The sequence below is a fragment of the Schistocerca nitens genome, chromosome 9 (assembly GCF_023898315.1).
Source record: "Schistocerca nitens isolate TAMUIC-IGC-003100 chromosome 9, iqSchNite1.1, whole genome shotgun sequence".
Lineage (NCBI taxonomy): Eukaryota > Metazoa > Arthropoda > Insecta > Orthoptera > Acrididae > Schistocerca > Schistocerca nitens.
In genome coordinates this window covers 274610322-274629121 of record NC_064622.1, presented here as the reverse complement: position 1 = coordinate 274629121, position 18800 = coordinate 274610322, and the positions used below count along the sequence as shown (strand labels likewise).

Here is an 18800-nt window from a genome sequence, read left to right as displayed (position 1 = left end):
CTTGATATTTTGTGACTTTTCATCACTCATATGAAATATTAACCACCGTGTTTTGGAGTGTCCTATTTTTATTAGGTTGTGAAATATGAAGCTTACCACCTAGAAGGACAGCGGGGCCAATTCGGCCCCTTCAACATTTCTCTGTATTTAGAGGCTACTTCTTTGCAATACAGCAAATGAAATCACATTAACTGTTGTCCCTTTGTTGTTCAAATACGTGACAACAATGTCATTCAATCCAGCGCTGATTGTTGGTTAGTTGATGCAAGGATTTCAGTTATTGTCTCTTGTGACGGTATCTGAGAGCCATCCTTGCAGTCATGAGCTACGAATACAAGAAGCGGCCAACAGAAGCTGAAATACTAGCAGAATTGAGAAAAATAAAAGATGAAAGTTCAGGTGAAGAATTTGAGTTTTCCGACAGCGATCAGGACAATGAAGACAGTGTAGTAGTTCCAGTGTGTGCAGATGAAGAATGTGATTCGTGCAACGAATGAGATGATGTAAACACAGCCCAGGACAGTTTTCCACTAAATTTAGGGGAAAATGAAGCTTCTACATCCAGCGTGCCTTCTGATGTTCCAAATTCTAGCTCTATAAGATCAACAACCCGGACAACATTTGCTTCCCCAAGAAGTCAGTCAAAAACTGATCCTGGGCAACCTACTGAAGAAAAAGAAACAGCAAAAGATAGGACTGTGTGGAAAATTGTACCAGTGGGTTCTAATGAAGGTCAGTAATATTTCTGCTCTTTGTGTAGAGTTTTAGTTTGTAAAATTACAAGAACACATATACTCATATATCAGTACATTACACATTCTAAAAATACTGTTCTTTTTTCATATGTTTTCAAGTCTTCTACAAAGTCATAACATTTTGCGGGAGAGCTCAGGACCAACATCATATGCTAAAAGGAAAATTCAAAGTGGGAAACTTCTTAGTGCTTGGCGGTTAATTTTCAGTGCTTCCATGATGCGCCACATCAAGCACTGAACTGAAGCTGAGGCTCGTCACCGAACACAAGACGATTCCTGGACAGGAGACACTGAAGAACTGGATGCTTTTGTCACTGCAAGAGGAGTGTATGGGGCAAAGATTTTCCTCTCAAAAGCCTATGGTCAACAGTATGCGGTCCTCCTTTTTTCAGACTAACTATGGGACGAAACAGAGTTATCGAAATAATGAAGTATATGAGGTTTGACACCAAGTCCACTAGATCTGAACGCCTCAAGGCTGACAAATTTGCTCTTGTCTCAGATACTTGGAATGCTTTCATAGAAAACAGTGTGTCATGCTATAAAGCAGAACCTTATCTTAAAGTTCATGAACAACTTTTGCCATCTAAAACAAGATGCCCATTCACACAATAATTGCAAGCAAGCCAGATAAGTTTGGCATAAAATTCTGGTTACTTGTAGGTGTTTCTAGTAAATACATACTGAATGGATTCCCATACACTGGTGCTGATCCCCTTCGACCAGCTGACCAAGGTGTAGGTGAAAATGTTGTTCTTAGGCTTATGGGACCATCCTTAGGCAAAAGTTTGAATGTCACAACTGACAGTTACTTTACTTCGCTAAGCCTTGCAAACCGTCTGAGGACAACATCCACAACTTCAGTAGGTACTTTGAACCGTAATCGAAGAGAGGTGCCTCCTGCTGCAAAGACCAGAAAACAACCACTCCACTCGACTATTGTGTATAAAAATGATGATGGAACAACACTAACAGTTTATCAAGAGAAAACAAATAAGAATGTTTTGTTACTGAGTTCATTTCACTCTCATGTATCCCTGTCCGATAGTCAGAAGAAGACTCCTGAAACAGTGCAATTATACAATAAAACAAAATTTGGGGTCAACGTTGTCGATCAAATGACAAGGATGTACTCCACAAAAGCCAGTACAAGATGCTGGCCAATGCATGTATTTTACAACTTTCTTGATTTGGCTGCCATAAATTCCTGGGTGTTGTATAAGGAAGTGACTGGAACGCGACTTAGCAGGCAGAAGTAAAATTTTGATATGTATCATCAAGAAATAAAGAGCCAGACCAGAATAGTGCAGACACTAAAGGCGGACCTCAGAGGGCAACTAAGAGAGAGAAGTGTAAAATTCGTACCTCATGTAAAGGAAACCATACTGCTACTGTTTGTTCAGGTTGTGAGAAAGCAGTATGTGGCAAATGTGAGAAGAGAAGACGAGTGTGGTGCGACAAGTGCAGCAATGAACTACGGTAGAGAGAGAGAGAGAGAGAGAGAGAGAGAGAGAGAGAGAGAGAGAGAGAGAGAGAGAGTGTATTTATTTTATTAATAAAAATCAACAAAAGCTATATATGTGTGTTACATTCCATTACCTATCACAATCTGATCAAATAAACATGGAGCCAAGTTGGCCCTGTTGGTCCTTGTAGGTAGTAGCCTGCAAGTGGTATTCCTAGCGTTAATGCCTATTCCCCATGGTCAATGGGCCACTCAACTAGTAACAGGACATAATGGAACCTGAAGACTTTGTGGTAATTTTAATATAATGATAAACATACAAGCTGAATTGGAAACTATCGACCCACGACAAAGTTTTTGCAAAGTTAGGCCAGGGCACCTTATTCAGAAAAATTGACCTCTTGGAAGCATTTTATTAAAATTCCTTTGGATTCCATCACAAGCTTACCCCGGGAGCAATACATCATATGGTCTCTCCTGTTGTAATCAGTTATCTTTCAAAACCTCTCCAGCTCCTGCAATATTCCAGAGTTTTAGGGATCAAGTACTACAAGATACTATACACTGTGCTGCATACCTTCATGATATCCTGTTTATAAGTGAAACTCCAGAGGACCATCTCCATTAACTCGAGTTCTTGTTCTAAAGGTTGGCAGCAAAAGGTCTAAAATACAACCAGCACAAGCAATACTTCATCAATTGGCTTTGACATATTTGGAGTTCAACCTCGCAGCCAATCACTTGAACAAATGGAAGATTATATATCGTTTGCAATCCACAAGGGAATGACATACGACAATTGCTCCTAATGACCTCTGTTGTGTTCTACAAATTTTCAAAGCCACCCCGACCGAAGGCTGCACCGATCGGAGAGCAGCTTCATAGCCACCTTGACCATACTCATTATGACGTGATGCATCTACCACCACTGCACGTTATTGCGGCCTCGTCCTTCCAGGTGGGTTACCCCAGTGACACCATCCAATCTGGATCCATGAAATGATCTCCTTCCACCAGTCCATGACATATACTGTGGCCCCTGCCAATGAACTTTGGTGGCTTCACCAAATTCATCCTGGTCAGTAGCCACTCATTTCTCCATGCTGGTGGACCCCTCTCGTCCCATAGCAGCTCTTACACTTTCCAGCAAGCCTCACCGTGCCTCAGACTTTTGCAGCAACATCTGTTGACACCGAACCACAGCTTTTCCCAGTGATGGTTACTCCAGGCTGTACACCACCTGCGTTTTCATCCCCAGTGGTCACTACTAGGAAGGGGAAGGGGGGGGGGGGCAGGTGACATCACCTGATGTTGTTATGGGAAATGAATAGCTGCTGACCACTGCTGCACCACTATGCAGAGGGCAATAGTCATCAGGAGTGCCCTCTGAGGCTAGAATCCAGCATATAAGCTAGTCCAGGGAATGTCTGAACCAACTATAACAGCTTGCAGTGCTTCCAAAGGTCATCCTTTAAATATCTCTTGTTACGAATGAATCAGGGCAACCTGCCATTCACAGTGTGCTTAAGTTGACCTTCATAAAATAAGGCAACCTCTTCAGACATATTTTGTAAAGAAATGGGTGACAGAAACATTATTGGCCACTACATTAATCACATTCTGATACTTTCACAGAAAGGACACCAAAATATGTGTTTCTGATAGACTTAGATTTTCCAGTAGCATTTTAGGGCACAAAACTGCTATGGTCATTAGCGCCCGGTCCGTGACTTAGGAAACAGTAAAAACCGAAAATGGAAACCAGCAGCAATGGGAACGAAACTCAAACAATTGGAGAAACTAAAAGCAGAAGGAAGGCTTAAAAATCCACTACAGAAAGGGGTTGGTTGTCCCCAAAAAAAGCTTCAAATGACTGACGTCATTTCACTGGCACTAATAAACTCGAGAACGCGATCGGCCGAGCGCGTGTCATCTGCTAAAATTGACGATATATCAGGTGACAGCTGTAGACGGGCGCGTAACGGAGTAAAATAGGGGTACTCAATTAAAAGGTGTCTTACCGCCCACAGCTGAGAGCAGTGGGGACAGAGTGGGGGAGGATCGCCGCTTAAAAGATGTCGATGGCTAAAAAGACAGTGCCCTATCCGGAGTCTAGTTAAAATTACCTCCTCCTGACGACGCGTTAGGGAGGAAGAGGTCCAAGCACGAGGAAGAGCTTTCACGTCCCGCAATTTATTATGGGGAAGTGTCGACCAATGTGCGTGCCATAAAAGAACAACTCGACGACATAAAACGCTCCATAGATCAGCGAAGGGAATCGATTGAATAGCTGGCCAAAGAAGAGAGACTGCAGCCTTGGCCGCTATATCGGCCGCCTCATTTCCACAGATACCATCATGTCCCGGGAGCCAGAGGAACGCCACCGAGACATCCCCCAGGTGGAGCAAGCGCAGACAGTCCTGAATCCGGTGGACCATAGGGTGGACAGGGTAAAGAGCTTGGAGACTGAGGAGAGAGCTGAGAGAATCTGAACAGATAACATACTGTATCCGCTGATGGTGGTGGATGTAGTGGACAGCCTGGAGAACAGCGTAAAGCTCCGCAGTATAAACCGAACACTGGTCGGGAAGCCGAAATTGATTTGGGGTGTCGCCAACAATATAGGCACTCCCTACACCTAACGATGTTTTCGAGCCATCAGTGTATATAAATGTGGCTTCCTTCATTTGTGCACATAGAGCAGCAAATGCCCGACGATAAACAAGTGAAGGGGTACCATCCTTGGGAAATTGACAAAGGTCACGGAGCAGGCAGATCCGGGGACGGAGCCAAGGCGGTGCTGTACCCCAAGTTGTCAAGAAGGTTTTAGGAAAGCGGAAGGAAAGAGAATGGAGCAGTTGACGGAAGCGGACTCCCGGTGGTAGTAGGGAGGAGGGGCGGCCTGCATACCCTACATCAAAGGAGGCGTCGAAAAAAATGTCATGGGCTGGATTAGCAGGCATGGAAGACAGATGGCTAGCATAACGACTCAGAAGGACTGCTTGCCGATTGGACAGCGGAGGTTCAGCAGTCTCAGCATAAAGGCTTTCCACAGGGCTGGTGTAAAAAGCTCCAGACACTAAACGTAATCCACGGTGGTGGATAGAGTCGAGACTACGAAGAATAGACGGCCGAGCAGAGGAGTAAACTATGCTTCCATAGTCCAATTTCGAGCGCACTAAGGCGCGATAGAGGCGGAGAAGGACCACTCTGTCCGCTCCCCAGGAGGTACCATTCAGGACACGGAGGGTGTTGAGGGATCGCAGACAGCGAGCCGAAAGATAGGAAATGTGGGAGGACCAGCACAGTTTTCTGTCAAACATAAGACCCAAGAATTTAGCGACGTCCGGAATGTTGACAGGTCCTAGATGTAAGGAGGGTGGAAGAAACTCCTTACGTCGCCAAAAATTAACACAAACTGTCTTACTAGGAGGAAAACGGAAGCCGGTTTCGATGCTCCAAGAGTGGAGGCGATCGAGACATCCTTGAAGACGTCGTTCAAGAAGGCTGGTCCGTTGAGAGCTGTAGTAGATCGCAAAATCGTCCACAAAGAGGGAGCCCGAGACATCAGGAAGGAGACAATCCATAATTGGATTTATGGCAATGGCAAACAGTACAACACTCAGCACGGAGCCCTGGGGTACCCCGTTTTCTTGGGAGAAGGTACAGGAGAGAGTAGTGTTCACCCGCACTCTAAATGTGTGCTCTGCCATAAATTCGCGAAGAAAAATGGGCAGCCGACCTCGAAAGCCCCAAGAGAACAGTGGGCGGAGGATGCCTGTCCTCCAACAGGTATCGTATGCTCTCTCCAGATCAAAAAATATTGCTACTGTTTGGCGTTTCCAGAGAAAATTGTTCATAATATAAGTGGAGAGAGCAACAAGATGGTCAACTGCAGAATGATGCTTTCGGAATCCGCATTGGGCAGGTGTTAAAAGACTGCGGGACTCCAGCCACCAAGCTAAACGGCAATTCACCATACGCTCCAAAACCTTACATACACTACTCGTGAGAGAAATGGGGCGATAGCTAGAGGGGAGATGTTTGTCCTTTCCAGGTTTCGGAACAGGAACGATGATAGCTTCCCGCCATCGTCTGGGAAAAGTACTGTCGGTCCAAATTCGATTATAAAGGCGAAGGAGGTAACGCAGACTATGGGTTGATAAATGCACCAACATTTGGACGTGGATACCATCCGGTCCTGGGGCGGAGGAGCGAGAAGAAGAGAGTGCATGTTGGAGATCCCGCATGGAGAAAACAGTATTATAGCTTCCGCGATTTTGAGAGAAGAAAGCAAGAGGTTGCACTTCCGCTGCATGTTTATTTGGGAGAAACGTTGGCGGGTAATTTGAAGAGCTCGAAATCCCAGCAAAGTGTTGACCCAATGAGTTAGAAATTGCGACGGGGTCCACTAACGTATCATGCGCGACAGTGAGCCCAGAGACTGGGGAGAAACTAGGCGCGCCTGATAACCGTCGAATCCGACTCCAAACTTCCGAGGAGGGAGTGAAGGTGTTAAATGAGCTAATAAAGAATTTCCAGCTTGCCTTCTTGCTATCGCAGATGACGTTACGGCATCGCGCACGGAACTGCTTATAGAAGATACAGTTGGCCAAAGTAGGATGGTGGCGGAAAACACGAAGAGCACGTCGCCGCTCACGTATTGCGTCACGGCAAGCCTCGTTCCACCAAGGAACTGGGGGGCGCCAGGGCAATTCGGAGGTGCGTGGTATTGAACGTTCCGCAGCTGTAAGAAAAACGTCTGTAATATGTGTGACCTCATCGTCGACGCTAGGAAAGTCACGGTCATCGAATGTCGCTAGAGACGAAAAAAGTGTCCAATCGGCTTGGGCAAACTTCCAGCATCGCGGGCGCATATATGGCAGTTGAGGCTGCAGTCTAAGGACACATGTAAAGTGGTCACTCGAGTGTGTATCATCAAGGGCGAACCATTCGAAGCGCCCAGCTAGCGGAACAGTACCGACCGAAAGATCCAAATGAGAGAAATTTGTCATGGAGGCAGACAAAAATGTAGGGACCCCAGTGTTGAGGCAAACTAGATCCGCTTGGTGGAAGATGTCTAGCAATAGTGAGCCACGTGGACAAGGATGTGGAGATCCCCAAAGCGGGTGGTGGGCACTGAAGTCCCCAACCAGCAAATAGGGGGTTGGAAGCTGACCAAGAAGATGAAGGAGATCAGCTCGTGCCATTGGTGTTGACGATGGAATGTATACAGTACAAAGAGAAAAGGTATATCCAGAAAGGGAAAGACGGACAGCGACAGCTTGGAAGGAAATGTTTAAGGGGATTGGGTGATAATGGAGAGTATCATGGAGAAGAATCATGAGTCCTCCATGGGCTGGAGTGCCTTCAACAGAGGGGAGATCAAATCGGACGGACTGAAAATGGGGGAGAACAAAGCGGTCATGGGGACGCAGCTTTGTTTCCTGAAGACAGAAGATAACCGGCGAGTACGATCGTAAGAGGAGCGACAATTCATCCCGATTGGCTCGAATGCTGCGGATATTCCAGTGGATAATGGACATAGGGTGAACAGAAAATTGAGGAATGTGACCAAGGTTGCCGTCAACTCAACAACTGCTCAGAGCTTGCGACTGACAGCATGGAATGGCATTCAGCCGAAGGCAGAAGATCCTGATCCATAGGTTGTTCAGGAGCAGCTCCTGCCACCAGCGATCGGCCGGTTGATTGGCCGCCAGCAGTGCGCCTCGACGACACAGAAGACGGCCGAGGGCGATTTCCGCCAGTTGGTGCTGTAGATGAGACACGCCTTGGTGGAGAAGAAGATGAACTGGGTTTCTTATTAGTCTTCTGGGAAATATGATCTTTAGATGAAGGAGGAACCGATGGTTGTGAAGTTGGGGTGCGTAAAAAATCTTCACGAGTATGCTCTTTTTTCGAAGTCTTGGTGTCTGGCTTTTTGGGCTCGAGATTTAGCAGAACCCGATGAAGTGTGAGCCATGGAGTGGGCAGGCGAAAGTGGTGAGGTTGAACGGGTGATCTTTGCGCTGGCCGATCTGACGACCGTGGCACTAAAGGTGAGGTCGCAAGTCTGCATGGCCGCCTCCTTTGTTGGCCGAGGAGAAGCAAGGACAGTGCTGTATTTTCCTGTCTGAGGCACGGTGGGCTGTCGACTGGCGAATAATTTTCGAGCAGCAAAGGTAGACACCTTTTCCTTCACTCTGATTTCCTGAATGAGCTTTTCGTCTTTAAAAATGGGGCAATCTCGAGAGGAAGCAGCGTGGTCACCAATACAGTTGATGCAACGAGGGGATGGAGGTGGACAAGCACCCTCATGGGCATCCTTGCCACACGTAACACATTCGGCCGGATTGGAACAGGACTGGCTGGTGTGATTGAACCGCTGACACCGATAGCAACGCGTATTGTTTGGGACGTGAGGGCGAACGGAAATTATCTCATAGCCTGCTTTGATTTTCGATGGGAGTTGAACTTTGTCAAATGTCAAGAAGACAGTGCGGGTTGGAATGATGTTCAAGTCAGCCCTTTTCGTAACTCTATGAACAGCCGTTACGCCCTTGTCAGACAGGTAGTGCTGAATTTCTTCGTCAGACAATCCGTCGAGGGAGCGTGTATAAATGACTCCACGCGAGGAATTTAAAGTGCGGTGCGCTTCAACCCGGACAGGGAAGGTGTGGAGCTATGAAGTATGCAGCAATTTTTGTGCCTGGAGGGCACTGACTGTTTCTAACAACAATGTGCCATTCCGTAATCTGGAACAAGACTTTACAGGACCTGCGATTGCGTCGACACCTTTCTGAATAATGAAAGGGTTGACCGTGGAGAAGTCGTGACCTTCGTCAGACCGAGAAACAACAAGGAACTGTGGCAACGATGGAAGAACTGTCTGTGGCTGAGACTTGGTGAACTTACGCTTGTGAGTAAACGTAGTGGAAGATGAGGAAACCATTGCGGAAGAATCCCCCATGATTACCGGCGTCTCCGATGGCGCGCTCCTCCCTTGTGGGGGCCCTCTCTGAGGGCACTCGTGCCTTAGGTGATTGTTCACACCTCAGGTCACACCTCCCGACAAACGGACGGAGGGACCAATTGGCACTTTCGGAAGTTATCAGCTCGGGTAATCACCCCTCCCTGGGCCTGGCCGTTACCGGGGGTACGTACGTGTCCTACCTGTCTACCCGGGGCGGGGAATTACGCGTTACCCCGTCACCGGCTACGCACGAAAATGCGTGGGTCGGCCTTCAGACACGCACAGGGAGGAAGAAAGAGAAAAACAAAGAAAGGGAAAGGAAAGAAGAGAGGTCTCAAACGCCGCAGCGGAGAAAAGGGTAAAGAGAAGAGGTAAGGAAAAGAGAAGGACAAAGGAAAGATGAAGACATACAAGCAGAGAAGGCGAAGAATGCGTCACATTTACGAGCGTCCGTCTCCGGACGTAGGCACAAACCATACTCCCAGAGGGGGAGAAAGGGAAGGAAAGAGCCAGAGGTGAGGGGAGGGGGGGGCAAAGATGGGGGAGAGGGAAGGATGCGGAAAAGGACGGTATGCAGCCCGGAAAGGAAGGAGGGCCACATTAGCTCAGGGTCCCGTGCTCGCTACGCACGTATCCACAAAAGACTTGTGGACCCCCTGGGGGGGCCATTTTAAGAGTGTTTTACACTCTATATCTTGTTAAAATATGAGGATGCTTTGTCACAACCAAATTTTTAAATAATTTTGAAAAGAGAGTGCTCTGGGCATTGCTCACTTATTTTCATTTACATTATGTCTTTGTTATGCACAAAAAGCTGTGATATAATGAAAAGTTTCGAGATTCTAACTCTTATTGCCTCAGGAACAATGGCTTGTCAAACTTGAGGATCCTGCGCATTCCTCATTCTGAAGAGAGAGGGCTCTGATACCAGCTCTAGTACTATCACTGTGCCAGGAGAAGATGAAACAACTTTTAGACATATCAGGCGGCATGGACGCTACAGCCCGAATCACCTACACTGACCCACTTACCATGCTAACGTTGAGACGGCTGAGCCAGGACTGTGCTACTCGTGTTGTGCATCTGTACAGGCCACATTCCTCTTCCCTTGTTCCTCACCTTTCTAACAGTAGGCATCTTGTAGTGTGACTACTTTACCTACACCAAGTTACTAATGAAGCTAAAACTTCACAGAAGTTCATGTAGGTCCCTTAACACATCCCGTATATTGTGTCGTCCTAAGAATGAGGTGCCAAGCAAGGTTGGTACCTCGTGATGAAACCCAAGTAAGCACAGTCACTGCCAGACACACTGACGAATGAGCAGAGTTGACACACACACAACCAGAAGAATTTCCATACACGACAGCATCAGATGCTAGCTTTTATCTGAACATAGTACTGCTCAGCCCAGTCAGCAATCATCACTGAAGATGGCAGTTTTCTCTCTACAGAGAAGCAGCGTGACAGTTGTATCAAACAGAACTCTGCACAAATGTTTATTGTCAATTATACTCTGTGAGAAGAGACTAGTATTTTGTTCTGTATCAGCTGATACATTAATATTCAGCGATAGTAGATACACACTGTACAATCGCAACAAAACTGAAGATGATATAGCTGATTCACTATGTCTCTTGACATAAAATTACCCCGGGCTGTCTTCTTCAGGTTGTAGTGCAGATTAGGCTCCTTGCTGTTTGAACTCAAACTGTCACAAATTGACTATGCTCTTTCAAGGAACTGTCCTGGATGTCATCTTAAGCAATTAAGGGAAATCATGAAACTTAACTGGAATGACCAGATGAGGATTTGAACTGCAACCTCCTCAGAGTCAAGTCCATTATCTTACCAATGTGTCACCCACTTCTTTCTTTCACTCCCTCTTTTTAATTACTATTTATGAAAGGTTTAATTAAAAAAACTCCTCTGTGTCTTAATGCCGGATGAACCAAAATCAATTAACATTCATCAAACCCAGCAATGGAAACATGTTCCGGCAAGCTGTAACTGCAGATTTAACTTCTGTTGGCTTTGAATGATGCCTAGCATATTTTGTTGCCAATTGTCAAATTACTTTTATACCATGGATATGACAGTCTTTAGCAAAATCTGACACATCATAGACACACTGTCAGAGATGACAGCTTTTGCTCAGTAATAAAACAAGTACAATATGAACTTTAATTCTGAAAGCTATGCCAGCAACTGTACTACATTAAGTAACACTACCATCTATATGATAAGAAAGTGTATTAGAATAATGGTGTTAATACTTAAAATGGACTGCCACTGCATCAAATAAACCTGTGTTGCTTTATAAACATATGCAAAATATATTATAAAATCAAAATTGCATTCTATTAACAATTATCCATAATAAAAGTCCTTAAGGAATTTATCTTTTAACTATAAATGTTAAATATCACTCACAAATAGAGAGTGACCTGTAACGTAGATGACTGTGCAGCTGATTTCAATAAAACAGAGGTTCCACTTAGCATCCATCAAACAGATGACAGGCATTTTAGTTCTTCCAGCAACATACTTTCAGTAAACGAATTTCATTAATCCTGCCACCGAATACCAAGCAATGTGCAGAAAAAGGTGTAGTAACTATATGCAAATAAGAAAGACAGCAAACAGTAAGAGGCTTTCTATTTATGAACAATAAACTCTACAACTACATAAACATATAGACAAGATATAAATGATAGCATATCTAATGAATGAAAAGAAGGTTGTGCATGCAGAACTAAATGTAACACACCAATTTATGAAGGATGATTTTCCTGCTGAATGATTTCCTATTAAAAGGACAATAATTTTTTTTCTTGGAGCTAATAATTTTAGACCAAACTGCTCTGCTATTTTAATTAATCCTGCAACAACAGAAATAAATAATTCTTTAACACACAATGTTTTCTCATGCACACACATCTCAATTACAGTAATATTTACTGCTGCTGTTAATCTATCAGCACTGTAACAATGCTCTTCATGAATTAGTTAAAAGTGTGAAAGAAATGAGTCATTTACTAATAATGGATGCAAAGAAAATCACAGAAATAGGTGTTCCAAATGCACTAAACATCCTACAGATAAAATAAAATTATATAAATAAACAACAACTGTGTAGAATATCCAAACTAAATGTTTTTGAGCCATGCCTCGAATAGGATCAAAGTAAAAATCAATTGTTTCGAATTGTTGACAGACACACAAAAAAAGAATGAAAACTTTGCTAGCTTTTGGACTAATCTTTTAAAGACCGAGATGAAGAGGGACAAAGAGGTTGGAAGTACGAAGAAGGAAGAGGGACTGGAGACGGGTAGCTAACATCTCAGAGAGACAGCAGGTGCTCGGGACAGCAATGTGGGATGGAGAGGCTGCACGCCCACGGGCCAGGAAACGACGAAACATGGGCCCTGGAGCTGGTGAGTTCATGTAGTGTATGATAATGACAACAAGCAGGTATCGATTGGGTGGTGGTGGTGATAGGACAGAGGAAAGGGAGACTGTCAGATCAAACATTTAGTTGCAGTGGGTTACCAGAGATTGAAGGCAGGAGGATTACAGGAATGGCAGCCGCATTGTAAGAATACCTTCTATCATTCCGTCGGCATAGTTTTCCTTCGAAATAGTTCATAAAAGCTGATGCTTGAGGTGACACCGGGGGGAAGTGGTTTACAGACACATGGGTTGTGGTGCAAACAACGGCCTTGAGCATGTTGTGCTCAGCAGTGTGGTCTGCCATTGGGTGGTCAACTCTGCTCTCGTGCAGTTTGGCAGTGTCCATTTATTTTGGTGGGCAGCTGGTTACTGGTCAATGGTGACATCAAACGCTATGCAGAAATTGCAGCAGAGCTGGTATATGACATGGCTGAATTCACAGGTGGACAGGCCTCTTAACAGGATAAGCCTATGACAGTGCTACATTAGAATAGGCACATCTTCCCCCTGGGTCTTCCACAGGGATATTACACCTTTGGCAAACAATTCAGAGTGGTATAGGGATGGCCAGGATGTTGTGTACGCTGGGTGCACAGCAGAATACCACTTAAGCAAGGGTGGGAAGGATTGTGGGTAGGGTGTTCCTAATTTCCAGGCATTATGATAGTCTTAAGCCCTGATGACAGCAGGAGGAAAGATTATGGCTAAATAGCTCGGAATGTTTTGAGGGTGGAGACAGAAACTGGCAATGCCTTTTTAAAGGAGCAATTTAAGGAAATTAGGGAAAATCTAAACCTGGATGGCTGGACACGGATTTGAGCTGTCTCCTCTCTAGAATGTGAATCCAGTGTGCTAACAACTATGGCAGGTAGAGGTTGTTGTTGTTGTTGTTGTTGTTTGTGTGTGTGTGTGTGTGTGTGTGTGTGTGTGTGTGTGTGTGTGTGTGTGTGTGTGTGTTTTGATCACTAGCTTGCTCCACTGTCTACTTTCACCATCGGCAATTATTGATCTACATTTCATGCATGTCATTAAAATGTGAACTTCGTGACTGGTTCATCTAATATTGGTATTACACTCTGTGTACGTAGGTACATTGCACATCAACTATAAAAATTTCATGAGGAATCATTACATAACACTTACTTTGATGTTTACTTGTAACTGACAAAAATCAGAAAAAGCTATAAGCCAGATCTCTCCCAACTGTTTTTACTCCAAAATGTTTTACATGGGTACAAGGCACAGAGGAGAGTATTTTATACATGGTGTTCAATAATTAAAGATGAGTTATCCAGAATGGAGCATACGAAGAAAGAATGATTGAATGCCCCTGTGTCTCCTGTAATTGTTCTGATCTTTTCCTCACGATCCTTATGTGAATTATACACAGGGGGGTTGTCATATATTCCTAGACCATCATTTAAAGCCGGTTCTTGAAACTCTGTCAGTACACTTTCTCGAGATAGTTTATGTCTATATTCAAGAGTCTGTCAGTACAGTTTCTTCAGCATCACTGTAACACTCTCCCATAGGCCAAACAATCCTCTAACCATTCGTGCTGCCCTTCTCTGTATATGTTCAATGTTCTCTGTTAGACGTGTTAGATATGGGTCCCCACACTTGAGCAATGTCCTAGAATGGGTCACATGACTAATTTGTGGTCTTCCCATGATTTGCAAGGATTTTAAGAGCAAATGTGACTGAACTATGTTGTTTTAGGTATCCCGAAATTTGCTTTTTTCAGTTAAAATTTCCATGGGTCGACAGAAGCGTCCGATCGCACGTGTCGGCTTTGACCCGTGACGTAAGGGTGTTGTCGTGTGTGACGTCATGATGGTGCGGAGTTTGGTTTGAGTGTGGCTGTCTCCAGTTCTGTTTTATCTCATTTTATTTACTTTTCTGATCTGTTCGTTCTATCTTGTGAGATTTTTTATTTTTAATTTAAAAACACTTATTACTTATTTAAATTATCTGTTTCCTCCAATTTCGGTTTTACTTTATTATATTTATCTTTCTGATCAGTTCGTTCTATCCCGTGAGATTTTTTTTTTTTAAAGACTAAAAACACTAATCAGCTACTGAAGCATCTTTATCTTCTATGGGTTGCAGGGGTTACGACCCCTGGGGAGGTGGGTGGGTATTCATGCATGGCTGTCTTCAATTACACGTTGTAGCTACGCAAGGCGTCTAAATTTGTTTATATTTAGTTTGCCCCCCCCACCCAAAACACCCCATTTCCCGCGCTTGTCCCGTTAGTGTCATTAGGCTTCTTGTGGAAAGTGTGTGTGTTTGTTTTTGTTTCCACCATATTTGTGACGTCACGGGTCAAAGCAGACGGGTGGGATCGGACGCTTCCGTATTTCATTTCCATCGATAAGGACATCCAAGAATTTCGAAATTTCCATCTTATTATTTCCTCACCATGTGTTATGCTTCTCATTGGTGTAGTACCCCTAGATGTGTAGAACTGAATATGTCGAGTCTTTTAAAAACTGAGTGTTAGACCATTCACAAAAAACCAGTCACTGTTACTTAAAAAAAAAATTTGTTTACCACACCTTCTGTTCCTGTGTCTATGCTGGTATAGATTACAATGCTAGTGTCATCTGCAAAAAGAACTAATTCTGCTTACTGTACATTAGGCAGAAGATCTTTTACATGTATGACGAACAATAGTGAACCTAAGACAGAGCCTTGGAGGCCCCATGTGTGATTTCTCCCCAGTCAGATTTATGTCTCTGGATTATTCTGGTTGAAGTACTAAATACAACTTTCTGCATTCTTTTCGTTAGATATGACATTGTCCATTAGGCGGCTACACCATCAATCCCATAAAACTTCAATTTACCTTATTCTAAAATAGCCTCTAGGTTGCATACTGGAGTGCATATAGCATGCAGTAATGGTTACCCCCGTGCTTTTGCAAAAACATCGCGAGTTTGCTAAGGCTGGCAGTGGCTCAAAGTCTTCAATGCAGCATCAATGAACTGAGCACTCAAAAATAAGTTTACAGACCTCACAAAACCATGTTCTATTCTAAGAGGAGGAGGAGGATATTAGTGTTTAACGTCCCATCGACAACGAGGTCATTAGAGACGGAGCGCAAGCTCGGGTGAGGGAAGGATGGGGAAGGAAATCGGCCGTGCCCTTTCAAAGGAAGCATTCCGGCATTTGCCTGAAGCGATTTAGGGAAATCACGGAAAACCTAAATCAGGATGGCCGGAGACGGGATTGAACTGTCGTCCTCCCGAATGCGAGTCCAGTGTGCTAACCAACCACTGCGCCACCTCGCTCGGCTCTATTCTAAGAGTTTCTAAATATGAAAGGAATTATTTGCTCACTTTTACTCTAACAGCATATCTTAGGCTACAGAAGTTTATTGTGCGAGTTGCACAGCCAAATATTTCTATTAAACCAAAAACTGTATCCATCGTTAACTTCCCATTTATCTCAGGAACTATTTCACACAACAAATAATACATTTCTCTCTTCTCTTTCTTTATTTTTTGCAAGTGGCACGTTTTAAGTTGAGGGTTTTCATTTAAAAGTACCGAAACACCAGCATTTCAAAATGCTAACACTTATGAAAATGGAGCACAAGGAAAAGAATGCAAACTATATTGTGACAGAAAATTTCACATTTAATTTTAGCTCCTTGAGCACTGACTGGGAAAACATTTTACTGATCACAGCAATAGAATGCTCAGCTCAGTACAGACTGAATGTACTGCTGTGTAGTGCATCTTCAGTTTGGTATTAAAACACTAGTCCTATCTTAATCCAAAGTCCAAACAAAAAATTTTGTTTAACAACAGTGTGTGAACATGTAAGCCTTGGAATCAGAAGCAATCTTTACGGAATGTTCACATATCTCAAAAGGTACTGCAGAGAGCCACTAACAGCTGTAGTTTAGGCAAGTGAGCATGTTACAATTAACTTGTTCCCACAACTTGACTAAAAGGAGGGATCAGTTGTTAGGGCATCCTGAGGTATGGAGGAATTGTTAATTTGGTAAAGGAAATGGTGAGAGAGAGGGAGGAGGGGAAAAATTGTAAAGGGAGACCTAGGGTTGAATACAGTAAGCAGGTTGTGATAGTTACAACACGATGGAGAGATTTGAATAGGATAGGTTAACATGGGCAGCTGTATCAAACCAATCTTCAGAATGAAGACAAGGCACAGAAATCACGCATCTGTTTCTGCTAGACTGCAGAACGAAACAACTACATTAGTCCTTACACATTCACCAAATTTTGTTTTGACAGCACAGGTACAGATAGAAATCAGACAAAGTGTGAATTATAATTCACTTCTAGTCTTCATAGCTAACTTTATTATTAATATATTTCCTTAAATTACAAATCGATCAGTTTAACATTCTTATGGTGTTCGGTCAACACGCCTACCTGCCATCAGCTTTTAAACATATGTTGTTTTTATCCAGAGTGAATCAATTGCGAGTTTTTAATTCAAATTCTTCCACAGCGGAAAAAAACTCATTTTTTTTGGTTAAATAACGGCGAGAGCGCAGACGTTACAGGGACGCAATCCAAAAGGTGTTTGAAAAGGAGGTCTCTCCTTGTGATGTTCGGCAAGCTATGAACTGGACTTTAAAGAGATGGTTGTGAGCCTTCAAATATTTCCTACTTGAATTGGTGGATAAATATTATGAGGGGAAGAAACAAGTATACAACGTAAAATATACCCCGTCAGTGACGTATCAGCGACACCGTTCAGTTATCTCTGAAAATGTGCGTACGAAAACCTGTCATCAGCTTGGATGCAGAAAAATTCAACATGTTAGGGATGAATCATATTTAAGCATAAGCTAGGGCATCATTCATTTTTCACTCAAACAAAAACCCTCTGAATACGCTCTTCCTGCTCTCAAACTTTGGCGCACTTCTCGTAGGCCAAATGCCGTTCTCTACACTATGTGAAAAATCCGTTTTGTAGGAGACATAGCTGATTGTATATATCTTACCTTTGTCAGGGTCGGTATATAGGTTATGACATTCTCTCAAAATTCGTTCGTTTATCGGCAAAGTTGCCTGATCGACAGGATTTGCAGACTGCCTCAACTTTGTTGTTACTGGCATGGTACTATCAAATATTGCGGACAATTATTACGTAGAATTATGATCCTGTTCACTTCTACGCTCAGTTTACTCGAATAACGCGTAACTAAGTTCAAAACTAACAGTCGACAGTACTGTGGTTAAATGACAACGCCTACACTCAAAAGGCTTAAACAAACTAAAACACCGCTATCTTGCATCATAAACGAATTTCCGCAGAACCTGCAGCAAAGATAAAGTGAACACGTGTGAAATGTCAAAGTTACACATGTACACTGTAGCAGTTTATTTAATGAAACTGACTCGTCTTGTACAATGACCACAACCGTACAATTCAAATTATTCTTATATAATTACTGAGTTACATAGCCCAAATGTTCCAATTATTTGAAAATACAGGCCCAGTCATACTGCCACAACTTCCTACTAGGGAGTAGGGAGTGTCTCCCGCCAGTAACGTCGGGCTGCGTTTACGTTCCCGAACGGAAACTGGCATCACGTGACTACCTTCTATACGCGTCTGTCTGCAATGATAGTCGAACAGCTGAGCTGACACAGAACTCTTATGCCTATGTACAGGATGGCGCTGGTGATTTTTTTTTCTTTATTGTTATTTTGAAACCTGTTTACAGGCAGGCCTGCAGCAGCATACCACGCCGCTCTTTGGCCGCAGAGAAACAAATAGATACAAATGAAGACAGTTAGAAAAAAAGATGGTGGACATATAAACGGAGACAAACACTTTTTAAAATACAAGGTGCCGTTCACGGGCGTAGAGTCCAAGATAAAATTGTTCAGACACTTGGACACAGACAGAGACGAAAATTGTCACACGTGAACGTAGGTGCACAAAACGAATAACACTGAACCACTTAAGCACAAAACGACGGCACATACAGAACACGAGGCGTTGATCTCCGGCGCGCAAATGTTCACTAACCGTGTACGAGTCTGGGGACCTGCCAAGAGAGGAGGAGGGGGGTGGGAGAGGGGAGAGCAGATGCCACGGGCAGGGGAGATAGGGGGAAGGGGGAGGGGAAGCCGGGGTAGGAGGGAGGGGACGGGGGAAAAGGGAAG

The 18800-nt window shown here is 43.8% G+C and overlaps 1 protein-coding gene across 3 annotated transcripts in view; it reads right to left on the bottom strand.

Moving 5' to 3' along the window:
• LOC126204412 (sarcalumenin-like) overlaps nucleotides 1–18050 on the bottom strand; it is a 94421-nt gene extending 76371 nt beyond the window's left edge. The window contains exons 1-2 of one of the 3 annotated variants that reach the window (XM_049938789.1): nucleotides 17630–18050; nucleotides 11963–12074 (exon numbers count right to left, since the gene is read on the bottom strand). In XM_049938789.1, the coding sequence (XP_049794746.1) occupies nucleotides 11963–12074; nucleotides 17630–17744 (227 nt within the window). In that variant the 5' untranslated portion in view covers nucleotides 17745–18050. Of the gene's footprint in view, nucleotides 1–11625; nucleotides 11797–11962; nucleotides 12075–17629 lie in introns of those variants that run through there. The other 2 variants (XM_049938790.1, XM_049938791.1) reach the window with 2 other exon arrangements.
• Nucleotides 18051–18800: the final 750 nt, after the last annotated feature.